This window comes from Anser brachyrhynchus, assembly GCF_964034855.1.
Source record: "Anser brachyrhynchus genome assembly, chromosome: 1".
NCBI classification, from domain to species: Eukaryota; Metazoa; Chordata; class Aves; order Anseriformes; family Anatidae; genus Anser; species Anser brachyrhynchus.
The window spans coordinates 36,073,287-36,100,774 of record NC_137694.1 but is presented as its reverse complement, the minus strand read 5'-3'; the positions used below and the strand labels follow the sequence as shown (position 1 = coordinate 36,100,774).

Sequence of the window (27,488 nt, the reverse complement as noted above, 5' to 3'; positions counted from 1 at the left end):
ATCGTTGCTCATCTAGCCCCAGTCTTAGCATCCTATGCAAGTTGTGTTTGAATGTCATGAATTTGCTACGTTACTGTGAACACACTGTTCCCTTGGTAGTCTCATAGTTTATACATAGATTTGTCCAATTTCACAGTTCCCAGGTTAAATGTCTGAGTCTGCAATCATTTCAATGCCGTTCAGGGAAGGTCTTGTTCCTGGATTAGCTGCAGGTGCCCAACACAAGCTGTCATTAGCATTCATGAAAAAAAAAATACAGTCAGCATGAAATTGATTGGGCTAAAAACAAATCCAGGGGGAAAATATCCTTTGCTGTTTCTGCTGAATGACCTTTTTGTCATGTGGGGCTGTCAGGAACTGAGCGACAATTTGTGCTTCCAAAGGGATTTAAAACTAAGTTGCTGAGGAACAAAAGGGGAGTTTCTCACATGGATAAGTGCTTGGTTAAAAATAATTAGAGTGTCACAATAAGTGGTCAGTTTTCACAGTGAGTTACCATTACAGTCCCATTGGTACCTTTATTGTCCTAGATATTCCCAGTGATCCATAAGAAAGTGTAAGCAGTCAGGTGGAAAAGGCTGCTGGAGACATTACACAGAGATGGGCTATGTGTGAGGAATTCCAGAAGGACAGTGTGAGATTTAATGGCTGAATGAGAAAATGGCAGATGCAATCCAGAAATTTCCCGCACACAGGAAAAGTAGTTGTGAATTTGCATACATGGTGGTTGGCCGTGAACTGGAACAAGGTTTTTGAGTTACAGTGGCTCCAGAAAACTATTAGCATAAGTCAGGAACAGTCAGAAAACACTTGAATGTTAGGAGTGATTAGAAAAGGAACAGAGCAAAACTGTTGCTCAGCTGTGTAAATTGATGGTGTGCTCTTATTTGAAACGTTATGTTATATTTCTGTTGTTCCATTTCTGAAAGTATGATACACACCAAAAGGCTACAGAGACAGGCCAGAATATCAGTCAAAAATATGGAATGTGATTTGTACAAGGAATGACCAAATTGCCAGGAAAAGAGCAATCCAGGGGGATGAGATATCACCGAAATTTATGAAATCGTGAGCAGCATTGCAGAAACTGTGTCTGTCTTAGAAAAATAAAAGGCACTGAAAGAAACTATTTGGTGGTAAATTCCATACCAAATACAGTCCCAAGTTTTGGTTCTTCCCACATAAAGTGGCAGACACGTGGCCACCCTAGAAGTCAAAAGGCAGCTGGACTACACTTACAGAGGAAGGGCCACTCACCCCTGAGACAGCAACATTCCTCATACTGCTGAGGGGTGGCAGGTAAATTGTCTGCTTGTGCAGACAAGGTGTTTTGTGAATATCAGGCTATTTGTCATTACAAGTGCCGTGAAGAGGAATTAAAAGCTCCCTTAGACTTTCAATATTCTGAAAAGGAAACACAATTGTGAGGACTGATGAACACTCAGAACATCATGTATTTGAAGAGCAACAGCAGTTTATTTTATAGCTTATGCTTAAGGTATTTGCACGCCTTAACTAAAATTCTAAGAGGTCTGAGTCACATGCAATGGAAATGAGAAATAGTTACTGGGGAAAGATTGTGTTTTCTTTCTGACGCAGAGCATGAGTGAGCATGTCCCTCCTCCCCACGGCACACAGTGCTGCAGCTGCACACACTTCCCAGAAGAAGTATTTACAGTAACGACACAATGATGCTGTATTGTCTTTAATACTCAGGATTTTTGTAGTCAGTACTAGCAACTAGGAGAAAAATCAGTAAGATAAATAGGCAGGCCAAGGCAGAAGGCCATGTTATTTCAGCCTATTTTATAGTATGCCCCAGAATCTGTGCAGTTAGTTACCTGGGAATCATAGATTGTTGGTCTGCATGAGCTCCTTTTGCACTTTCATGCAGGAAGATATATGTGGGTAGACTTCGCATGATGTGTGAACCTATTTTTCTTTTAAAGGGACTGCAGGTGTTAGCCCAGGCTGTGTCCAGTCAGGTTTTGAACTTCTGCAACAAAGGTGACTCCGCAACCTCTCTGTTTGACCACACTCAGAGTAAAAAAAAAGTGTTTTCTTGAGTTCAGAATACCCCCAGATTGCAGCTCCTGGTGCCATGTCACGGGTTCCTGCATGTTTTGTGTGTGTTTCATGGGGAACATTTGTTTTGTAACCAGCTGTGCAGGTGTTTCAAATATAAACAGTTATGACTGAGATATATTTAGCTTTTGCATATTTCTTCCTAAAATAAGTCAGCAAGTAACTGCTTTGTTGGTAGACAGCACAGGGAGTAGGTGGCCTGGAGAAAAGGCTCTTGGAGTTTTTATGCCAGATGTCTAGGCTGCCACCTCATTTCCAAACTTCTCTTCAATCTTTTTTCATTTTTCTGGAGATCGATATATGCATGATGTTCTAGGTAGGAAGTTTAGAATAGGAGGGCATAGCACAGCATAGACTAGACTAGACTAGAATAGAATAGTCCAGTTGGGAGGGCACTACAAATGCCATCAAGACCAACTGCCTGACCACTTCAGGGCTAACCCAAAGTTAAAGCATGTTATTGAGGGCATTGTCCAAATGCCTCTTTAACACTTTTAGGCATGGGGCATCACATCTCTAGGAAGCCTGCTCTAGTGTGTGACCACCTTCATGGTGAAGAGATTTTTCATAATACCTAGTCTGAACCTCCCCTGGTGCAGCTCTGTACCATTCCCATGCATCCTGTCATCAGTTACCAGGGAGAAGAGACGAGCATCTCCCTCTGTGCTTCCCCTCCTCAGGAAGTTGTAGGGAACACTGAGGTCACCTCTTAGCCTTCTTTTCTTCACACTAGACAACCCAAGTGTCTCCTCTCCTCATAGGACATGCCTTCCAGCCCTTTTACCAGCTTTATTGCCCTCCTCTTGATTCTTTCAAGGACCTTAACATCCTTTTATATTGTGGAGACTAGAACCACCTGCAATATTCAAGGTGAAGCCAAGCCAGTGCTAAATATAGCGGGAGAATCACCTCTTTAAACCAGCTGGCTATGCTGTGCTTATGGCATCCCAAAATGCAGTTTGCCTTTTGACTGTCAGGGCACACTGCTGGCTTGTGTTGAGCCTGCTGTCAACCAGCACCCCCAGGTCCCTTTCTGCAGAGCTGCTCTCCAGCCAGAGGATGCACTCCAGTCCTGCATCCAGATCATCGGTAAAAATGTTGAACTGAACTGGCCCTAGAACTGAGCCCTGGGGTACACCACTGGTGGCTGTCCACCAGCCAGATGTAGCCTCGTTCCCTACAACCCTCTGAGACTTACTGTTGAGCCAGTTCTTCACCAAGCTTAGTGTGAACCTGCTGGACAATTTGTCCCTAAGGACATGTAGGACATGTTTGCCATGAAGAATAGTATCAAAGGCCTTACTGAAACCTAGAAAGATTATGTCTGCTGCCTTCCTTTCATCCACCAAGCGGAATACCTTATCACGGAAGGAGATCAAATTCCTAAGGCAGGACTTTCCCTTGATGACTCCATGTTGACTATGCCTGATAACAGCTTTGTTCTTTAACTGACTTTCAGTAACCCTCAGAATAATCTTCTCCATGGCTTTTCCCAGTACTGAGGTTAGACTAGCAGGTCTGTAGTTTCCTGGGTCTTCTCTCATGCACTTTTTGTAGATGGGTATAGCACTGGTTAGCTCCCAGTCAGCAGGGACCTCCCCAGATTCCCATGACCTTTGGTAAATTGTTGAAAGTTTCTTTCCCACAGAAATTTTTCAAGTTATTAAATCATATTTGGTTTTGGTTTCCTTCCCTGTTGAAACTAATGCACAGAGAAGTGATGACTGTAGCAGAAGTGAATAGTGATATAAATATTTATCTTGCTTTCTTCTGTTGATAACAAAGGACCATGTGACCATGTGTATAACTGCACCTACAGCACAGTCAAGGGAGTACTACCTGGCATAATAACTTCTTGCTTAGGGTCATATTATACCAAAGTAGTCTTCCTATCTTGCCCTGTTGTAATTTATGATGTGTTGCGAACACTCACATTGATAGAAAAGTGCTGCCTTGTGAACTAGGCATCTTATACCACTCTGTTATACACACACATCCTCAAAAACACAGCCGTGGTGTGCTGGTTTTGCTTCTGCCACTGCCAGATCAGTACATGTAGGAATCTGGGCACGTTCATTCCTCTGAAATGTCAGGTCAAATACAAGCAGGAAACTCTCACAGAAGTACAATGTAATTGTTTCTTCCAGTGACCAGGTCTCATCATTTTCTCAGTCACCTTTCTGAACTCCAACGTAAGCACCTTCAGCCTTGGAACAACAATATGCTTTTCTCTTGAGTCATTGCATATTGGCAACATTTAGAGCATACAACTATATTTTACTTTAGACACAAAAAATCTCCTTCGTGCCACAAGTGTAGTATCAAATTTACCATCTGCAAAGAAAGTGTTGAGAATATGCAAACTGGGGAAAATTGCTAATATCATCTGACAGCAGAAGAATGGGCAGAAGAGGGGAATATAGAAGCTTGAGGCCAAATAAATACAAGAAGGGAGTTCTTAATTTTTTCAATATGTTCTAATAGCAGAAAACTGAAGGTTACTTCAGTTTTAGGAGATATAAGGAATACTGTAACTTTAGTGGAAGAAAATTTAAGAGTTTTTATGTGTGAAACAATCTTCCTTTCAGTAACAAAACATTGTATTTCTGGTATTGTTAATATGAAATTTCACTTAAAATCTTGTAAGTCATGCGTGTAAGTGTTAACAGTCTAGAAAATGCAGATGCAGCTCAGTCCCCAGGAACTTGGGCTGGGAGTGCTCGTGTAGAACATGAAGATGACCTGGAATGCTAATAAGGGAATTAAAATATTAGTGCTTGTATGTAAAGTTATTTGGATGATGGATGGGTCTGCTTTACATTACAGTGGCAGTTATCAGTCTTTATAACAAAGCATTTGGGGGCCAGTGAATCTGTTGAAATTGACTGAAAGAGAAGGAATCTCTGTAAGAATTTAGTACATGACAAGTATTGAATTTGCTGTATTTATTGTTGTTGAAAGAGGTTTCTACACCCAAAGAGCATATTTGATCTTAGCTCCTCTCCACCTAGAACACTGACAAATACTTGTTTTATTCCACAGTGCAGAAGGATAATGTTAAATTTAATTTAAATAGCACTGACTTGAAGAATTTCAGCTAATTTTAAAGCTGGCTGAGAAGCTATCATAATCCTACCTGAACAGCAAAGGAAGGAGATGAAATGTCGTGTTCTTGGAATAACTATTTCCCCTCTGATCTAGCAGAGTTGTTCCCTGCGAGCTGAGCCCCGTACACATTTCCATGATCATGCACCTTCCATGATCTCCACAGAAGAGGAGAAAAGAAAAAAAGTGTGTGGATGCTCTTTGTGTGCCTGTATTCTTGACCCTCACCTGCCATTCACAAAGAGTCTCCTTTTCTCCCTGTTCTTCCTTGCTTTTCATAGGATCTGAAAGGGTGATCTAGTGTAAGGTAATGCTTTCTGCTTTGATTGTTGCTATAGTAGTGCAATGCTGTCTGTAGATGCATTGCTGTCACTTTCTCTCCATGCTCTACTCTGACATATATGGGATACAGAGCGGAGGCCACAGTTGCTAAAAAAAAAAAAAAAAAAAAAAAGCTATTTTAACCCCTTGCAACTCCTGAAGAAGGGCCAAAGGTGTTGAAAAGTTCGAGGCCACGTTTTTCCATGGCTGATGACAGAAATGAGTCAGCAGCACAAACTCAAAGGCCCACATAGAGAGAGATGGAGCAATGCAATATGTCGAGAAAAGCTAAAATCAGCTGGGTGGTCTAGTGGAGGGTGATTCTTTCACATATCAGCTTGGCTGTGTGCAAGGGAACAACGTCTATACCTACACTAGTAACCAGAAGGAGCGTGGCACTGGTTTCCGACCATTTGGCCAAGAGGTACAGCTCGGACTATGTCCATATACTGAAAGTTGCTGCTCCCAAACAAAGGTGGCTGCAACCAAGCTACATGTCTACTTGTAAGCAACCCTGGCAAAAGTCCTATAAAGTTCTGAGCCCAGGCCACATGCACAGTGATATTGGGCCCTGCACCCTGCAGGGTCTCAGTGGGATGGAGATCTGGGCAGCTGGACACAGATGCTGGGGGACAGACTTGCTATGGCCACTGCATCCGTTGCCCCTAATGCCTGTACAGCCAGTGCAAGTACCTCACAGCAGAAGCATCACTAACGCTTTCCAGGCCCTGCGTGCTTACTCTGGCCTTACTTTCCTCCCTTATCTCAGCAACAGACATCACTGTGAAGAACATGAAGCCATCTGTGGCCATCACAACCCTAGTCAACGCTGCAGTCCCTAAGAATTTCCTGCCCATTTTCTCTTTTCAAGTTATGCCTTGGAGCATGGTAATACAGGAGCATGTCTGATGCTGAGAAGATCCACTCCTATGACTGGAGAAGAGGTTCTAAGAAACCTCCTGACTTTGGGGTAACCCTGAGCAATGCAGGTGGTCCTAATGGGATCCATCTTCTTTGTGAGATGCATATACCCATCTGTGTTTGTTCCCTATGTGTGCTGGGGACAGCATCTTGATGGCATATCTGGTTGCTGTTTGAGATACTCTCCAGCAACTGCTGCTTCATCTTCTGTAGTTTCTCAAAGACATTGTAAAGCTGCAATGCAGCTCCTGACAGTGTGATCCCTATCACATGGCTCTCAGGGGCTGTTTAGTGCAGTCCCCTTTCCTCTATGTCATTTTCTCTTTGTCTTCAGAAGTGGCGTTAGGAAATAGTCACAAATTAGTACAGCAGTTAGGCAACAAGAAGAGAAGGTGGGTCGTGTGAGTCGGGGCAGTCTTTTGGGTAGAAAATGATCTCCATTGACTCAATGATGTTAGTTGCTGATTTTTTGAAAATTTTGCTTAATAAATATTGTCACATTTGATGGCACTCAATGAGAAATTACATGTATTATTAGGCTAAATGGGACATTAATTTTCAGTGATTTTTTTTGTTGCTAGCAGTGTTTTTCACAGTAAGCTTTTTACAGGAAAATGTAAAGTTTGAGGGGTTTAGGATTAAGGATTTTCCACACAATCCTGAAAAAAAGAAAAAAAGAAAAAAAAGAGAATATTTTCTTAATACACTTTTAACAAAAGAAAACAAAAACAAATAGACAAATTCCCAAGCCAGTCAAATTTTCTGACAGAAGACTTTCAGCTACTTCTGATGGTTGTCAGAGGCCCCATTTATAGACAAAGCTAATACATTTTATTAAACCGTTATAAATCATTAGTAATGATATCACCTGCAAATATTGCCTCTCCTGTAACCTCTGACCATTACATCTACAAAAGCACAACTATTTCATTATGGGTAGTGTCCTCCATTTGTGTTTCATCTTCCCTCATTTCCCCTGTTCTCATTGCCTACCTCTTGCCTGTTTCTTGTCTCCTCTCCTGTCACTCCTGCATTTCCTTCACTGTAGCACTGTTCATTCCCTTCCTAAAATGGATTTAACCAGAAACAGCTTGTTATCCCTTATTAAAATGATAAACAGTGAAATACTTGCATACTGACCCTTAATGTCATAATTGGGCTTTAGATTTGGAATCTTTAAATAGAAACGCTTTTCTCTCAAATTCAGTGCCACATACTGTCTCCAGACTCAGTTTATTGGGTAAATTCCGTGCCTGAATAGAACATAATCTCAAACCCACAAGATCTGTGAAATTTTTATTTGCAAATCAAAGCTTGGACTCTTCAAACTGTACTTTACAAACAGGCCATATTTCATTTGCTTATATAATTGACATTTGAGCTACTGTATCAGGCAGAAGAAAGGAATTAGGACATTATATTTCTAAATTTAGTCAGTCCCCAAGATGCTAGGCATGTGTCATTCTGGCAAATAGTTCACATCTCTCTAAGTGATTTTTCTCATCTCTACAGTGCTTCATACCTAGCATATAGTGTTGGTTTAGAAATAAGCAGCCTTTATGTAGGGGTTTGCTATCAGAATTCCTAACTTACAAAAGCATCTCTTTTCTGCAAGAGTATTTACATAGCTGTCCCAGTGCCTTCCTGAATCAGGGGACAAATGATAAATAAGAGAAAACAATTCAAAGCTCTTGGTCAATCTACATATGCTTCTGCAAATTGCAGGCATGCAGGGAGGCTGCTTCTGTGGACGCAGAATGTGCAACGTACATAACAATTGCTCCAAGTCTTTTTTTTTTTTTTATAACAAAAACAGGAAGAAGACAGGAAATCTATGCAAGAAAAGAAAGATGAAAATTCTGCATGTATATTGCAGGATGATTGGACATATTTATTAATTTTGTTTGAGGAAATAAATATTCTGAAGAGTTCCCATACATAACAATTGGATGCAGTATCACAAGAAAATCTACAATATTTCTTCAAAAATATTAGAAGGCACATACTTGGGATGGGTCAGTCTGCCTAGCACTGTGTCTTGTACAATCATCTATTACGCCAGTGCTCACTTTGTATCCAAAGACCCCAATGCATTTCCAAAAAATTAATTCCCATTCTGGGAAATGAAACAAAACCACCAAGACTTTAACTTATATTAAAAATCATTCTGTTTCTTTCTATGCCTTTGCATATCTGCTTTTTTTCATTGCAATGTGCAAGATGCACGACAGTTCTTTGGGGATTGTCTTATCATTTGGTTCCAGAAAGTCTAAAGAGATCTGTATACTCCAACATAATTTTTATCTGTTTTTATTTCTACTAGAGAATAAATAGCCCCATTCTGCAGATAAACTAAATCCTTTCAGAAAAATACTTTTGTTACTAAGAGAACCTGGTAACAGACGCCTGAGAGAGATTTTTCCTCTTCATACGGAGCAACCAGGCCATGTTTTTCCATGATACATTTCAAAATCAAAAATCTTGCATATTGATGAGCTGAAGTGCACAAAAGAAAAGTAAATAATAATGCTGTGAAGGGCGGTATTGCTTAATTAATCTACGAGGCAATACTAATTTGGCTATCTGTCATCTTAAAAGAACATCTACAGCATAATCAAAGAAGCTAAAATTTGTGAAGACTAAGCACATTCTGGCACATTCTGAATTTATCTGGAGTTGATTTCAATAGGAATTGTATTAAGGCCAGCAGGCAGGCGGGGATGTGTTAATGCAGTGCAAAGTAATCCTACTCAAAGCGCATGCAGCAGAAGCAGCCAGAGAAGTAAGAGAGAGCAGACCAAATACTAATGACCTCTCTGAATGTCTATCCAGGGACATGCCTGTCACTTTGCTAGTTATGCTCTCCAAAGCATCTGTGGAACTGTTTAAGTCAGTCACTCCAAAGGAGACATTTAAAAAGTTTATTCAGCAAATTAACAGTTGTTAAGAATTTCTGCTGAGGTTAGTTCATGTCAACTTTCAAAACAGAATTTTGTTAATGAACATTTCTGTTCATGCTTAAATTAGAGAGGCATCTTTTATGTTATGCTACAATCACTAAAGGAAGATCTTTAACCTAACCTCTGTGCTGTGTTGTGGCAAGCTCATCTGAGAAGTTGCAGTCTAACTGATACCTTTGAGCTGCAGAAACAGTGTCAGCCTAAGTATTCATTTCATCTTGATGCTTTGCAGTTGTCCTCTCTTCTTTTCCTGTCTTCCTTGTAGAAACATGCTGAGCGGAGAGGAGAAAGTGTAATGAAGAACCACTTTTTTAGCTCTGGAGATTCTCTACTTTTTCTTCCCACAATATTTTGGGAATTGGAAGTTTATATTGATCTTATAGCTTGGTTTATTAAAAAAAAAAAAAAGTCCCTTTTCGTCCTTTTTCAGTAGTTCAGTACCTCCATGTGAATACCTTCAGCTCATGAGTATGCAGTTTGTTACTATATATTCACCAGACTTGTAACTTTTCTGCAATTTAATTGTTATATTACTTTTAACATTTCAACAAGAAAATAAAAGGATGCCTTAAGCTTAGCATTTTCCTTGTTTCAGTCTTTTAAAGTTCCACTGGAAATCATTAAAACCGAAAATTCTGTTTTAAGTGTGTGAAACATTTCTACCTATACTAGAAGTACAATAACTTCAGAATAATCTCTCACGAGTAATCGAGATCTCAGAATTTTAAACTTGAGTTGCTCCAAATTTTTAGAGCCTTTGAAAATGCGCTCTGGCTTTCATCTCTTAGAGTTTGGTAAAAAACTTTATCCCTATAGTCTTTTAAAATCTTAAGACTTCTCTAAAGCATTTATTCATTCCCTATTCATTTTATATTATCTTAAAAAAAAAAAAAAAAAAAGATAAAGAGCAGGATATGCCTCTTGTATAAGATCAAATGTAACTGGTTTATGGCCTACTATTTGTAGGTTGAATTCAATTTGCAAATAAAGATCTCACATATTTTTATGGAACCAATGTTCTCTGCTAATATGTTTTTCTAAACATACCATGAAAAGTAAAAGCAAGATGTTTCATAAAAGCTGAGTTTTAAAGTGTGTATATGTCAATGAGTTTTATGGGAATAGGAAACATTGCCTTGCCAATACTTAGCTTGTTCTAGTACAATAAACAGCTAAAACTTTTTGTAATTACTTGGAATAAAATAAGCAATCAAAAACCATGAAGGACCAGATATTTTAATGTCCATGCTTCAGAATATTTTACTACAGGACTGTAGAAATATGAAGCTGGAAGAATGTCAAGAGCTTATATTTCCTAGTAAATGGCACATGGTCTGATATCAATACCACAGAATAACCAAGACATCCCAGGTCCTTTCTAATGAGAGTTTTTCCCAAACTGTATGTGTGAACACACCGTATACACCCTTTCAGAGCTTCAGAAATACTCTTTAGTTTAGGTAGCTGATGTAGCTACCTAAATCACAATCTTGCAATGTAGTTATTTAAAAAACAAGAATTACTTTTATAAAATAACAAATATTTTATATTTTATTATATTTTATATTTATAATAACAAATATAAATAACAAAAATCCGTCAGAAAAAGAACAATGTCCCTCTTTTTAGATGAACTTCACTTGACTGCTAAGAAGGCGTTATGCAATATAGTCTCATTTTCCAAGCTAGTATTCGTGGGTGTCATTAATGACTGAGGCAACACTGGACTGTCCCATAAGCCATAGAAGACTTCCTGGATTTGGGATTATCATTTCTTGACCTTTATTTTTTTTTTTTAATTCCTGAACTCGTTGCATATACCTAATAACTTGTGAGTTGATTGGTCAATCCTCTTTATACAATTACCAGGTAAATGTATCTGCACCTCTTGCCTTAGCAGCTCTCAGGCCTTCAGTTTGCCAGATTTGGCTCTGCTAACTTCGGAGAGCTATCGAAGACTTCCTTTTCAGGGCTTAAAGCTACAACAATTCCCAGTTAAAAAGCATAAAAATCTTCTAAAGCCCTTCACTAATCATAAGCCAACAGGATATAAATTTAAATCATTTAATCACTTGATGTGCTAGATTCTTTTGCTATACTAACCCCAAATTAATTTGGATCATGGTTATCTTATTGCTTTACTGCATAAGGTGACAACTTGACATTTCCTGAAAACTCATTTTAAGCAACTTTTCTTTGCCACTTGCTGGTTTTTGTCATCTTTTGTAGCTACTTAAAAGTTTTTAGTTTCTCTAGGGAGTGGGCCAGAAGAGACTTCTTTACAAAGCTGCTGATTTCTGCTGCTACGGTGTTTGCTAGTTCTGTAACTCTGAAATTGTTGTTATGCACCAGGAAATAATGAAGCACCAGAAGGAAAGGCTCTATTAAAAGGGTTCTACACTGAGCCACACACAAGTAGGAGCTGTACTCCAACAAGAGCTAAAGACATTGTACCATGTCCAAGGACTGAAAATGGCAGCATACTCATCTTAGTCGATTCAAGAATTAATACTTAAGTAATAGTAGTACAAATCAAATGTGAACATTAAAAAGGAATAGATTATAAATGTTAACAGTAACTATGAACAGAATAGGCAGTTGAATCACTTTACTGGCAGTAGGATGGAGAACAGAAGTGTTCTGTGGAAAAGAACTCCAGCAGCCCCAAAATAAAAAAGTCAGCCTCCCAGGGAAGATCAGGTCACCTTCTTTACCTGGATCTCCTCTCATAATGGTGATGGTGGTGACAGTGGCAGTGGCAATGACAGAAGGGGATGAAGGATGCTGAGTTGTTCAAAACAGGAACAAACATTTCACTGAACTCACCTGAGATAATAAGATAGAGGTGACCCATGTTATTCAGGTTGAAAGAAGGGGAGAAAATCAAGATTCTCACATAAGTGTTAAAAATAAAGTCTAAATGGCTTGTAATGTTGTAGACAGAGGACAGAAGGACTGAAATAAAGTAACAGTAGATGATTTAAATGTGAAGTGTGTAAGGTTAATTTTTTTTTCTTTCATTTGGCTTGTTTAATTTATTCATGCTCTGACCTCACCAAGAACTTGAGCACAAAGAGGTTGGATATTTTACTGCTAATCCTGCGGTTATAATGTATTGAAATTAACTTGTACAATGTTTGAAGGTTAATTATGAACAACATCATTACTAGTTCATGTATTTGTACATGAACTACAATCTTCATTATTCATTCTCTCCTGGTAATTCCCAGGACTTCCTTAGATTAAGTGTGTAACACGGTGATTTTCATACCAGTAGGAAAGGATTCAGAGAAAATCACAAGCAGTATGAAATAGTGTCATTTGCTCTTCAATAAATGGTACTGAAGACACTCACGGGAGGACACTGGGAACAAAGACTGATAGAAACCTTCCATCAATCCTAGGATCAGTTCTAGGAAGATTTCATTTGTGGTTTCAGCAAATGCAATTAAAGATTTTTCTCTTTTGCCTTTGAAAAGGTCCAAATACAAATCCTCCTAGAAGCATAAGAAAAATTCGGTAAATCTCTGTGTGCTGGCCTCTAACTCTAGAATTCTTTTTAAAATTTCCTGCAATCTGCACACTCTGTATGTGACCTGCATCTAGCTACTCTACTCCAAACACCTGTGTTCCTCCCTATATAGCTGGCAGAAAAATAAAATTAAAAACCTATTTTCTGTAGTTCAGACAAATCATTTCACATGGATTACTAATCCTGCTATTGACAATGTAATGCCAAAACTTACCAAGAAACCATTGAAAAATGTTTATCCACCGGACACAAAATTGCACACTTTGGCTTAGAGCTTGGCTGTATCTCATGGAGTGCTTCTCCTCTCTTGATATGCTACCTGTTTTTTTAACACTTCGTATTCCCTAAAATTTCTTGCTTTGTTATTCTTCTTTCTCCTAGAAAAAAAATCTGGCATGCAGATTTTCCTTTGTTCACAAAAGGAACAAGTGAAATGTTACATGATACAGAGTTGGTACATACGAAGATGAGGGAAGTGCAAGGAGAGACTGCTTAAAACCACGAGGCAGACAACTTGTCTGGAATGCAAACGATAAACCATGCTTATTTAAAGTTTACAGTGAGAATACCCCACAGGGACATTAATCTGTAGTAATTAACATCAGGAAACTCTCCCCATCTTGTCATGGTCTCCCCACCATACTTGTCATGGTACAATTTAACTTGCAAATTGTAAATACCTACATAGAAATCTTGCCATAGATTCACCTACAATTGTTGAGTGTCATTCTTTACCCATAGGGATCTAGAAACAACAAGCAAACAAGCAAATAATAATAATAATAAAATTAAAACAAACAAACAAACAAAAAACAGAAAACAACAGCCAAGATACTCAATGCACCATTAAAATTGCATTTGTCATTCTCCCTTTTCCTCTCTGCTTCTTCCAGTGTTCTCCAGACCCCAAACCTATGTCACCAGTGTGAGAAACTAAGTTCAAGGTGCTGGGGCTTCTCTGCTGTGCCAGTGCCTGGTGCTCCTCACCCTGTCTGCATCCCCCTTTCACATTCCCACACTGCTCAGAAATCCAGTAACCTCCCCACCTTGTATTTCAGCTTTCCTCTCTTTTGACGATGACATTCAATGCCTATTCCTTCTCTCCACTCCCCAGTATCATTCTTGTTTTTATCATCTCTGGAGAGGCCTGAGCAGACGAGAGACTACGCTGTCTGCATTGCCAGCCTGTTGCTGGTTTGGATAGGGACAGCAGATGCGATAAGAAGCAGATGTGATAAGTGAAAACACTCTTGAAGCAACTAGGGAATGCGCTATTTGCTTCTTCTGCGTGCTGAACATGGTACGTGCTACAACTCAGGTTAAAGGGCTTTTTATATCTGTTTGGATTTGAAGAAGCATTTGCACGTCCATTCAATTATCAAAGTTTTGTGTAGTTCTGTGGCATCCACGGACTGGAGCCCTTTTTTTAGTGACCTGCTCTGAGGCACAGCGATTGCCATGATGGAAACCTGGATAACATCAAGTGTGAGTTCGACTCAGCCAGATGGACTGTGCATCCTGCTCCTCCCTAGAGGCTTCCTCAGTCGGTGATGCAAAGCACCATGCCAATACAGTAGCTTTGGAAAATTCCACCTGCAATATGGGCATAATTAAAAATTACCCCTGGGGCATATCAATATTTCTTTCCTTCTCCATCAACCTTTGACATTTTCACCAGTAATGTGAGCTGGAATGAGGAAAAGGTTCCTACAAAAGCCAGTATACAGGCTGCCCTGACAAACCGAAGTTTTGGCAAATTGGCATTCTACTGAAAGTGCATTTTGACAAAAACAGTTGTAGTGAGTTCCATTCCAGATTGTGGCTCACAGTAAGAGGACCATCCCATACAGGGTAGAAAAATGAATGCCCTGTAAGCATCCATAAGGCTAGCTGGAATTTGGACCTCCTCTTGTCCTGAGCTACCAAGCCTGTGAGAATGCAGCTACAACAATATTTTCAGTACAGAAAACTGGAGCAGTGTTTTCTTTACTTTAAGAGTTGCATTAGTATCCTGCATCGATCGCCAATGTCCCATATCAGCAAACTCTTCCAAATGATCACCACATGGCTGCTGACATACACAGTTTCAAAACCAGTTAATTTTGGAATGCTTTAGAACGTGTTTCTTAAGGAGAGCTACTAAAATGTACATTGGCATAAACAGAAGCATTATTCCATTTATTCCATACATGTTAAGTGCCTCTGTCTTTCAATTACAATTATGAAGCAGTAACACTCTGCCAGCCTACCCTCAAATAACGTAAGCTTTCATTTCTTGGCGTAGTACCGGGATAAATAAGGCTATTCTGTACAAGGACTAGCTTCTACACAAATATTTTGGACTGTTTCCTAGAATCAGTTGATAGTGTCGTTGTCAGTTGCAGTTAAATCCCTCTGAAATACTGTGCCATGCATAGATTGTCTGTATTCCTTCCTGCTGTATTAAATGCCTGAAGATAATTTTTACTAGTATGTTTTTGAGAGTCACATCTCAGTACATCGAGTGTTTTTTAAGAAGAAACCACATGAAAACCCAAGAACATTCATTTCACTTCACTTTTACTGATTACTCTTGCCACCAAACTTTATAAAATGTTTTCCCTTAGCTTGACTTGGCGTATGTTAACTAGAAGAGAACACAAAATCATTATTAAATTGCCCCTAGATGCATCAAAATTTATAAAAGGCGTAAAAAAGCATAAGGTAGGTGTTAAAACAGTGTTACAAATAGTGGGTTACAGATGGAAGCATTTATCAGACCTGCTGGAGACCTGAAGCATATGTTTTATGAAACTTTAGATAGGAGTGATTTAAAAACTGGCTCAAGGCGTATGAAAGATCGTCAACAAGTGCCTTTAACTTCTCTGAAATAAGAGAACTGAGAGATAAAACTACTGATTATGCGCTTAAAGCAAAAACTCTGATGTGGTATCTGTGAAAGTGCAAAATGTATATTAATTCTCTTTCAGGTCTGGAAAGCCTGAGATTATACCACTTCACAAGGTAGATGCTTAGGGAACATGAGAAAACTCAGTTTTAAATTCTCCTTTTCTGCCAATGACAGCATCAAATGATTCAGTGGATTTATGCCCCTATGAATTTAATCCTTCAGATTACAGGAGAGATTGTTGCCTGAGGGTCTACTTGAACTGTCTCAGATAGCTCTTGTTATGGCTTGGATGTGCTGAAAGTCTGAACGACGTGACACAGTGGGGAAAGGCAAATGCTTGCACTAGGATTTTCTGGTGATTCATTATAAACATGCAAAGGCTCATTGAACCTCCAGATGCCCCTTTCCTGTCCTACCCTGATATCCGGACAGGCCAGGGAGCTGCTGGATGAAGATTTCTGTAGGGAATGGCTGAACTCTCTGACTCCCAAGGATCCTGATTGCTATCAGCCAGGTCAGCAAGACCATAACGAAGGAGGCAAAGAGAGCAGGGAGGGCAACTCGCTGGTTCTGCAAGTGACGTTTAGCTGTACGGGCTGCTCTGAAATGCTACTTTGAGTGCCACACTCAACCTCCCTTGTGGAAAGAGAGAAACAATATGACAGAGATAGCCAGGCACAATTTCATGTCTGCAAAAATATAAGAATTTGGATCTGGATGTGGTTTCAATTAACAAACAATAGATAGACAGACAGACAGACTGGAGCGTAATCTTAAGGTTCTGTGTTTCCTGGCCACTTTTAGACATTTCCAGACAATGAAATGGGCCTTTGCAAACTGAATCCTGAGAGCTACTCCTGAAGGCCTGTCTACTGTGGTGGTTTTTTTCCATGTTTTCCAGAGAGGGAGTTTGTCCTCAGTCCTACTCGTTTCTCAGTCTGGTACAACAAACTTCCCAGAACCACGAATTCAGACTTCTGTTCTGTTTTGAAGAAGGGCAACTCTCCTCTCAGTTTGGCTCTGGTAACCAACAAGCTAGACTAACTCATGTTACAAACATGGCACTTTTTGGGGAGGCTGCTTTGAGTCCCATATCACACAGCCGTCTAACAGCTCTGGCTGAGAAGCCACCCCACCTTGGAAGCATCTATAAGGCAGTAGGAAGCTTTCTTTTCCCTATTCCAGTTTTTCTGTAGAAGCCTAGGAGAGCCCCAGCCTTTGTAGCTAGATGTACATGTCCTGTCTGCCCTCGGGTGATGTCTCCTTCCTGTGGATGGTGAATGGATGGAGCATCCCTGGTGCCCCCAGCTTTCAGCAGTCCCACACCTACCATGCAGGTTTTCTCCCATGCTCAGTTTCCATCGCTCTGATTTTAAAGGTTGGGTCTGCAGCACCTACATCTTGTGGCTTTGGGAAGGGCTATCACAAAGAGCCTCAGTTACTAAGCAGTGCCTGTGTAAAAGAGCACTACGGATGCTTAGGATGTGGAGGCAGATGACAGGGGACAACTCTTTGTATCTATGAAGAGGCTTTACATGCTATTTAACGGGATGGCTGAGTCCTCTACAAACAACCAGGACTCCTTTTTTTAGCAGTGCCTTAACCCTGATCCTGCATGAGGAGCTTGACCTTTTTTTTTTTTTTTTTGCTTATATTGCTTCTTTGCAACTCTAATGAATTGAGCAACTCTTTACAAACCTGGCAGACAAATCTGTTTTGACTATGAGCAGCTACAATTAAAAACTGTCAGTTTTCTTGAAAAAGATTACACTGAAACCCCCTTACATTTTGGTGAAAAACTTAGCTTAAAAATACAAATCATCACCAATGTCCAAGGATTAAAATCCTGAGACTTTGGCTTGCTTGAAGCACTGTTTTTCAGCCCTGGAAGAAGAGCCTAGGACTGTCGAAAGGCAGCAAAAGTCACCACCACCACCACAACACAAGAACAGAAAACAGCTACATTTGGCAGCAAACCAGGTCCTCTTCCAATTACGTTTTGGAGTATTTTATATAGTCCATTCAGTCATTAATGAATTCAACATACTGAAAGATGTCTGGCAACCTTTCAGCATTTTTACAGAAACCTGTATGCCAGCAGAGAGTAAGCCAGAAATCCTTGCCATCTTTAGACATTTTTGTAGAAAAGTGCATGCATAGAACAAATGAAAGCTTCCTGTAGGGGCAACCTCAATTTTCTTTCCTGAGTCTTCAGTCCCAAGCTGAGCTCCAGGTGAATCACAGGGTTAAGATGTTCATTTCCTCTAGCAGTCTTCCCAACGATATATATATTTTTTTCTTTTTAGAAGGGTATTCTACAAGTTTTCTGTTAGCTGTTTTTTCCCAAGTTGCTCCCCACGTTACAGCTTTCTGTAGGCGGAGGAACTCTCTCCTTGTCTGGTCAGATAGGGGAGCATTACTTGGCTTCAGCTTAATAAAGGGTATCTACTTTGAAAACTACACTGATTTCTTGTTTAATTTGAACACCAGTATTTTATCTAAGACTTCTATCTACACACAGATACTGTTAGAATTCAGTAAGCAAAAGCAGTCTAGACTCCGATTACACTAGTATAGAAACCTCAGGAGCCCTGAATATACTTAATATTTGGAGCAGGAGGACATTTTTGCAGTACTAAATATAAATAAACCCCTCCGCAGAATTACCTAGATCAGTAGAAAGAAACAAATTTGCAACAGCCTGGTTAGATATATTACCTATAAAAACATCATTATTATTGACTAATTTGGGGAAAGAAAGTATAATGACTAGCCTCAGTTCACTTCTGTCTGACAGACAGCAAAAATCAGCACCCATTTCATGTTAACTTTGCCCATGATCACTAAGCACAGGCTTGCGTAATGATGCTGAGGCAAGTTTTCAGCTTTTTCCTCTGGAAACAGTTCTAAAAGCAACAAGCACTGCCCAGATGAAATGAGTTTGGGCTGGGGAGGGACCTGTCTGAGAAGATGTGGGCTTGACAAACTCCCAGTACTCAGAACTAGCATGACCACCCTTGTTTTATAGTCTGGCTGTTGTAGGGATGTCTGCCACACCTGAAGCTTTCACCTGTTCTGTTACAGAAATGGCATACCCAGTAGTGAACAGAGCTTTATGATACTCACGTGGTTTGCACAGCAGAAAAACCGTTAGCGCAATTTCCCTGATCACAACATTCATTCATGCAGTGTCCAGCTCCCGTAAAGCCTGCTGGAGGTACAGGCAAGGACCTGCCTGCAGTTCTTATGGCAGGGCATGAAGCTGCAGACGTGAAGGAGCACTCGGTAGCCGTGTGTTGTGAGATTTGTGGTACGGGACACTGAATTCCCCCTGTAGATGACCTGAGCCCTGCAATCACACACATTAATGTGCAGTGTGGCTCATAAGGTTTCCTGGGTGTAATACAGTGTACAGCTAAGGCGATGTCCTGGAGCTGCTGTTGTAAAGCTGGGACGCCGTGTGCGAATGTGAGTTCGACTGACAAAGTTTTTGACTCCATAATGTAAAGTAGTTTGACTCCACAACAGCACAGCCCAGAAACCGGGTTTGGAATGAATGGATCCTTACCGGTACCTCTGGTAACGTTCACAGTGCAGCAGGGAATGCGCACCAAGCCGTGAGTAGGGCCCTGAGCTGCTCACAAAATAAATAAATAAATAAATAAATAAGGGGCTTTGGAAGAACGGCACCTTTAAAGAAGGAGGTTTACTGAGAACTTAGCCACATTTTCTGCGCCGCGGGTTTTGGTTTGGGGTTTTTAGGTTGGTTTTTTTTGAGTGTACTTTGGGTTTTCGGGTGGGTTTTTCCGAGCGCCCCCTTAGAGGGAAGCTCACGCCGACCGCTCTGCCTGCCGGCGCGGGCTGCCCTGCGGGACGGCTGCCGTCGAGGAAGCCTCCCTGCCTCCCTCCCTGCCTCCCTCCCGGGGGATGAAGGATCCCCGCCTCCCTCCCGGACCCTGCCGGCCGTCCCCCGTCCCCCCGGGCCTGCCCGCGGGCTGTCGGCGGGGCCGAGGCGGGGCGGGACGGCGGGGGGCTGGCGTCAGGCGGCGGGCAGCCACTGGCACGGCGGCTGCCGCCTCGCCTCGCCTCCCGCCGCGGGGGATAAAGGCCCCGGGCCCCCGCTCGGCTCCGCGCCGCCGGAGCCGCTGGGCGGGCAGCGAGGGCCGTGCCGGGCCGGGCCGCGCCGTGCCGGGCGGCGCAGCCCCCTCCATGCGCCTCGCGGGCGGCGCCGGGTCCCCGCGGGCTGGGGGCTCCCCCCCCGGCAACGGCAGCCGGTGGCGGGCGGCGGAGGGCGGCGGGGGGAGCGGCGGCGGCGGCGGCGGCAGCAGCAGCAGCCCGAGCCCCGCGGAGGCTTGGTCGGGATCCCCCAACGGCAGCCTGGGCGGCTGGGACCCGTTCGGGCGCGACGAGGAGCTGGCCAAGCTGGAGATCGCCGTGCTGGCCGTCACCTTCGCCGTGGCGGTGGTGGGCAACGGCAGCGTGCTGCTGGCGCTGCGCCGCACGCCGCGCAAGGCGTCCCGCATGCACCTCTTCATCCGGCACCTCAGCCTGGCCGACCTGGTGGTGGCCTTCTTCCAGGTGCTGCCGCAGCTCTGCTGGGAGGTCACGCACCGCTTCCACGGCCCCGACGGGCTCTGCCGGGTCGTCAAGCACCTGCAGGTCTTCGGCATGTTCGCCTCGGCGTACATGCTGGTGGCCATGACCGCCGACCGCTACATCGCCGTGTGCCACCCGCTGAAGACGCTGCAGCAGCCCACCAAGCGCTCCTACGGCATGATCGCGGCCGCCTGGGCGCTCAGCCTGCTGCTCAGCACCCCGCAGTACTTCATCTTCTCCCTCAGCGAGGTGGAGCGCGGCTCGCGGGTCTACGACTGCTGGGCGCACTTCATCATGCCCTGGGGGCCCCGCGCCTATGTCACCTGGATCACGGGCGGCATCTTCGTCGCGCCCGTCCTCATCCTCGCCACCTGCTACGGCTTCATCTGCTACCACATCTGGCGCAACGCCCGCGGCAAGGCGCGGCCGGGGCGGGCGGCGGGCGGCGGGCGGCGGGCGGGCGGCGGCGGCGGCGGGGGGGGAGCCCCGGCCCCGCGGCGGGGGCTGCTGCTCGCCCCCTGCGTCAGCAGCGTCAGGAGCATCTCCCGAGCCAAGATCCGCACCGTCAAGATGACCTTCGTCATCGTCTCGGCGTACGTCGTCTGCTGGGCGCCCTTCTTCACCATCCAGATGTGGTCCGTCTGGGACCAGCGCTTCCCCTGGCTCGGTAGGTGGCGGCGGGGGGCGAGGGGGGGGACCCGGGGGGGACCCGGGCTCAGCCGTCGCGACCCGGGCTCAGCCGTCCCGAGAACGGCCCCGACCCCCGGAGCCGTCCCTGCTGCAGCCCCCGGGGCTGTCCCTGCCGGCACCGCCCGGGCTTTGGAGGGGGGAGCCGGGCACCTGCCCCCGGGGTGCCCCCCCGGCCGTCCCACTCCCCGCTCCGGCACACCCCGACGGGGCCGGCGCCCCCGAGCATCTCCTGCTGCCAGCCACCGGCTGCCGCGGCACGGTGGGGACTGGTTCGGGGGTGCCCGACCCTCTGTGAAACCCTGCTGGAAATAGTTGGTGAGCTTCGAAGTGTTGCGTGAGGCATGACAGGCAGCGTGGCAACACGCACCCAGGTTCTTCATAATGAGGAAGATGCAAATCAAAGCGCTGGAAGTCATAGTTTCTTGTTATTTTTTTGAATATCCCCAAATTATCACTTATGTAGTGAGATCGTTGATTGCCCCTAATACGGAACTAAAGACAAGCCTAGGGTGCAGGTTTGTACAGAGAAATAAACGCTTGCAGTAGACAAGCAGATATGTATTTATTTACTTACATACCTCAAAAGTCATAAAAAGAAATGCAAGGCTGCTTGAACATAAGGGTATTTGGTGGGTTTGTTTGAAGAGATTCTTTAAATCTCATGAAACTGTATAGCACAGCAATTGTACTTCTGTGGTGCTTCAGTCTTTACAAAGAGAGGGCACTAATAATTGATTTGACCATATATTTACAGCACTCGATAATTTAACTAATTAGCAAAAGTAGAACAGCATAACTGTTCAGCGGCATAGTGCTAACTTCCATTTGTTCTTTCGGTAACGTTTGTTCAACCTCTGAATAAATTTCAGTGTGCAAATGTACCCAGCAAAACCCCGTGTTACTGAAAGCAGTGAGAAAGCTGTGGGAATTTTGCTGTTGCTTCCCAAGGTAACCGTTTTTTAAAGCAAAAATCTGAATAAAAACTGTAAAAAAGTAAGTCTGTTATTAAAATATAAGCACAGACTTATCAACACATGGATAAACACCAGTGGAAAAGGGCTAAAGCATTATTCCGTGCCTGCGGGCTGTGCTGGATTGCCCCATACTTCTGTCATGGGTTCCTGAAGTCTATTCAGACAAATTCCCGTTGACTTCAATGGGAGCTTAGCGTAAGTAGGAACTTTCCTGATTATACCCTTGTTTGTTTCAAATACCGTTGCTGAAGTCAGTACGCTACCTTGTAGAACTGGGATTATTCAGCAACTGAAAAAGAAAAGGAAAAAAGAGTTAGTAAAGCAACTGACTGAAGGCTGAGCATGTTCCATTGATGGTTAAACCCCTTTCTTTCCCCCCCAGACTCTGAAAACACTGCTACTACAGTCACTGCTCTCTTGGCCAGCCTGAACAGTTGCTGTAACCCGTGGATCTACATGTTCTTCAGCGGGCATCTCCTGCAAGACTGCATACAGAGCTTCCCTTGCTGCCAAAAAGTGAAGCAAACGCTGAGTAAGGAAGATTCGAACAGCAACAGCAGGCGACAGACTTCTTTCACCAACAACAGGAGCCCAACCCACAGCTTGAACACCTGGAGGGAGTCGCCCCACTCGAAGTCGACCAGCTTCATCCCCATTCCCACCTGAGAAGACACCGGGCAGGCCCCACAGCCCGGTGGCAGCGCTCGGGAAGGTTACGGCAGAGCACCTCAAGCTGGCCAAGGGCGCTGGTCGTGGCAACAAGGAACAGCTCAGATGGCCCCAAGATGAAGTGTTCTGCCTTGCTCAGTAAGCTGTTCTGCAGCCTGTAAATTATTGTATGAAAGGTATCTAGGACTTGGGCAACCCGTCAGGAAGGCGTGACAATAATAAAGCAATTATTTTTCTAAATAGAATGTATTATTCATATTTTTTTTGTTTCTAAAATAAGTGCATTGTTTCCTTGCTCAAAGCAGTAAAAATAGCAGAGTTAACATACTTTGGGATAACCCCGCTCTCTAGCATTAATGCCTATAACTTCTTACACAGAGAAAGAAGATGATAAAAGTAAGATCACACTTTAGTCTTAAACACAAACAGGAAGGAGTTGGAAGAAAGTCCTGACTGACCAGGTAAGGAACATGGTTAGACAGGCTCTAAATTATTGGGAATCTCATTGACCATACTGCTTTATCCATTAAAGCAATTTCAAAATGTTAGCAATTCTCATTTAATGACAAAATATAACAGCCCTTGTGAAGGAAAATCCGTAACTGCTGTCAGTGTCTGCATGTGGATTGTGGAGCTTGATTTTTAGGGTGACATTTCTTCTTCCCTTCATGTTGGTGGAAGTTATATGGCATTTTTGTTTGTATTGTTGCACCTACCTTTAATTTTTTTAACTATTAAAAAAATATTTTGATAAATTAGTATGGTAAGCTATGACTAGCTCAGCACTGTTACAGACACACCAAGAAAACTCATCTTGACTACCAGAAATGCTTGCTTTGTGAGAAAGAATCATATCTTTTGTTTGTCTATTCACAAAGACAGCTAGAATTGAGCCACATTTGTTCTTTAAGCAAAATAGCTCCGTAAATGTGGGGGGATGTTGCTCTTTGGTAATGGCTGCAGAATCAGTACATTCCAAGACACAGATTTGGGAATCAAGCTTGCAAATCTTCTGGAAATATGTAAAAATTGTCAATGTTATTTATTTATTTGTGGCAGGTCATGACAATGTAGGCTGTGAAAACGGCGGTAAACTGCAATAAAGTCACCACATCACATTTACAATCAAGCATTCGAAGTGTGCTTGTCTTCAGTACAATGCATGCCAAACCAAACATAGCTCCTACAGCTTCTAAATAATCCTGTTGTGTCTTTCTATGGAGACTGTGCTTTACCTGGGGACCGAATTTTGAAGCTCCTTGAGTAATTTCTGCTGAGTTTTCAAAGTCCTGAGGATCTCTCTCAGGTGTTCTGCATTTAGAGTAGTGAAACCAAAAAGAGACCTGGTGGTGTTCAGTGGGCATCTGCATGATGCTCTCCCTCTGTTCTACCCATCTGCTCCATTTTCCTCAGCTGTCCGGGTCCCGAAATCCAGTCGTTCCCCTGGCGCTGCGCAGGACTCCAGGCGCGGTTCCAGCTGGCCCTACAGAGCAGTGGGGCACGTGCACGGCAGGAACCTCAGCAGCACGTTTCTTTTCTGCCCTCCCTCCCCCAAAGTCAGACAACCAAGATTGCTTTCCTAATTGCTTGAGGAGAAAAACAAGGGGCTGCAGCTATGGCTTTCGCTGAGATTGGTGCTGGCCCCATGCCTCTCTCAGCAATGGTAGCAGAAATTAATAGAACTAGAGACAGATAAGGCCATATACAACACATCATTTGCTTCAGGAGCTGGCAGATGTATCACTGACTATTCCGGGCAAAGAAGAACGGAAAATATGGCTCAAAAATAAAAACTTAAAAGAAGAAAATGCTTTTTTGTTGTCACAAAAGAAAATCGTAGCTCTTTTCTCTACATTTCTTGTCAGCATTTCCTGCTCTCCGGGAGAGCAATCTGTTCTAGTATTTTGTTGGTGGTGTCCAAAACACTAGAACCAAAAGGACAGCACGGCAGAAGGGCTTTTATTTAGCAGGCTGTCTTTTTGACATGGATATGACAACAGTTCTCAGCAGTTATGGGTGGAGGTATATGACAATGAAGTTGTATTTTAGTCCAAAAAAATGCACGCAGTGGTGTTGTGTGAGTGTATTTGAGCACATTATATATACTGCATATATTTCACAAGTCGATAATTCACAATTGATGAAATTGCAAATGTTTCAAGTTAAGTACACTATTCTTTGCCTAGTTTTATATTTGTGTTGCTACTTTCTCTGTACATAAAATATATATTAAAAACAATTAGCTGTACTAAGAAAATTTTCATGTTTGCTGAATTATTTTTCTACTACACTTTTTATTCTAACGGAGAAGATGGTGAGAAATAATACTGATTATAAAACTAAGCAGGGTAATGACCAATAAATAAAAAGAGTAAACCAATTCAAAATTATAATTTTCAGTTTCTTCCAAGTATGTTACAAAACCTAGGCTTACACTTGGGCTTGTCAGTGTAAATGTACTCCATGAGTGTTCTGTTTCTGTAATTAAATTAATAAAATAATTTTGGACTATTTGGATTCCAGGCATTTTTGTAAATACTGAGTTTTGTTTTTTTGTTGCTGTTTTTCTTTTTCACATAATTGTAACCTGGAATTGATAACAGCACATATTTTTATAATTGTTCATTTGTAGAGATGCTTTTTTTTTTTTTAACAACTGCTTTGGGTTGTCATGAGGGCACACTAATGAGAATGGAAGGAAACAAGAAACTGTGAAACCATTGCATGTTTAAAACATGACAACTTGCTCCAATAAACCTGTATATAATTGATGAGAAACATTTTGTTTCTTTCACCTGACTAGATTTGCATGACCTGACACATTTTTGATGATGCTCCATGTATTTTGCAAAATGTGAAATTTCTTCGTTAATTTTGATGAGTTATTCCGTGACTTTAAGTAATTAACAAAATTCAAATGTTTTTTCTGTTACACACAGAGCAGGAAGGACACATGTCCAAAGAAGGGATGTGCAGTCAGCTTTCCACTATATGCTGCCAGTATTGTTAACACATGCAACATAGCATTCAGTCGTGTTCTAGAGGTGGTGCTTTTTTGTTTTGGTTTCAAGGAAGAAAATACTAAGCTTCTAGTGAAAAACAAGACTGAGCGAGTGAGCTTGCACTGTGTTGTTGGTGCTGGGGATGCTCAAATTGCAGCTTTTGGATGTCAAAAAGTGGAGCATATGTGATGATAGAGAAGATGGAAAGGATTTTATTCTTCTAAACAGGACACATTCCTTGTCCCCTCACCCCCCTGCCCCCAAAAAAAGAAAAAAAGCTTTTTTGACTCATGTACTCATGTCTTTTTAAAATGGTAAGCAAATAGTTTGTTTAGAAAGAAAAAAAAATGTTGCTTTTTGTTTCTTTGTTTTGTTGATTATTTTTTTTCCTGTATTACCACAACAAGACCAATGTCCACAAGAAGACATAAGTTCATGTGGGCCCAATCCTGCAGAGACAAAGATCTGCAGCAAAGCTCATGGCCAGTTCCTAATTGTACAGATTAAAAGACCTCACTGAAGTGCACATATGCTCTTTTCCAGCTTGTGCACAAGGAAACCAGGGCACAAGAAGGACAGGAGCTGTGCAGCCATATCATAAAATCATGGAACCGTAGAATCACAGAATGGTTTGGGTTGAAAGGGCCCTTAAAGCCCACCCAGCTCCACCCCCCTGCCATGGGCAGGGACACCTCCCACCAGACCAGGCTGCCCAAAGCCCCATCCAGCCTGGCCTTGAGCACCTCCAGGGATGGGGCACCCACAGCTGCTCTGGGCAGCCTGTGCCAGTGCCCCACCGCCCTCTGAGTGAAGAATTTCCTCCTAACCTCTAATCTAAATCTTCCCTCTTTTGGGTTAAAACCATTCCCCCTTGTCCTGTTGTGATCTGACTGGGCAAAAAGTTGCTCTCCATCTCTTTTATAAGCCCCTTTATGTCATCCAAGGGCAGGTACTGGTGACCCAGCCTTAGAAAGTGAACCCATACCTTAGAGGAGAGCTATCGCTGAAATATAGTTACTTACTGCGCAGGGGAAGCTCCTACAGAGTTGGCCCAGCCTGAGTCCCCCATCTACAGAAAGGACTAATTAAATAGGTTGTCCTTCTAAAAAGTGCCAGCATAGGTTTCACTCATACAGTGCCTTCTGTGCAGGATTTTGGTAGACTTGGCGGGGGAGGGGGGGGCGTGCAGAAAAGAGCTAGTGTGCTTCGACACTAGTTCGGAGCTTCAGCTGTTGTTACAAGGTAGTGCTCTGGCCTTTTCTTTAGGAGTGCATTTTACTGGAGAATGTAGCACTCACTGATCAAGTAGAGGCATTACAGGGCATATAAATGAACAGGTTTCAAGGTCCAGGAATAGATTTCAGCTGCTCCACAGGGAGCAGTCCTGGCTGGCTCAGGTAACCATCCCTCACACAAGAGTAGGTCTGACTAGTTTTGAAAAAGGCAGGGAATTACCAAAGGTAATGTAAGTCACGCAGAATGGTTTGTGCAGGTATGTAGAAAGCCAGGGAACAACAGAAATGGCTGGTCCCTGCTGAGCTTCGGTAGAGCCAGCCAGCCTGGGTCTGCCTCTCCCAGGACTGGTCCTGCAAAAAACACTGGATCGGTTCTGCATTAACAGCTTACTGCTGTGTTGCTGCTTTGCTGCAACTGCTCAGTAATTTGCCATGGCTTAGTGTAAACTTGCTCGGAGTAACAGTTTACATGGTAATTAGCTTTAGGTTTTCATAAGGACATTTTTAG

At 42.8% G+C, this 27,488-nt stretch overlaps 1 protein-coding gene across 1 annotated transcript; it reads left to right on the top strand.

The window, feature by feature from the left end:
• Window positions 1–19,601: 19,601 nt before the first annotated feature.
• AVPR1A (arginine vasopressin receptor 1A) lies at window positions 19,602–25,254 on the top strand. Its single transcript, XM_080577007.1, has 2 exons — window positions 19,602–21,077; window positions 22,457–25,254. The coding sequence occupies exons 1-2, from the start codon at window positions 19,742–19,744 to the stop codon at window positions 22,738–22,740; spliced, it is 1,620 nt and encodes a 539-aa protein (XP_080433133.1). The 5' UTR covers window positions 19,602–19,741; the 3' UTR covers window positions 22,741–25,254.
• The last annotated feature ends 2,234 nt before the right edge of the window (window positions 25,255–27,488 follow it).

Excerpts from the sequence above, each read along its gene's own strand:
- AVPR1A (XM_080577007.1), top strand. The coding sequence starts at position 19,742 with ATGAAGGATCCCCGCCTCCCTCCCGGACCCTGCCGGCCGTCCCCCGTC. Across the intron at positions 21,078-22,456 it reads CCAGCGCTTCCCCTGGCTCG|ACTCTGAAAACACTGCTACT; the intron begins GTAGGTGGCGGC and ends TTTCCCCCCCAG.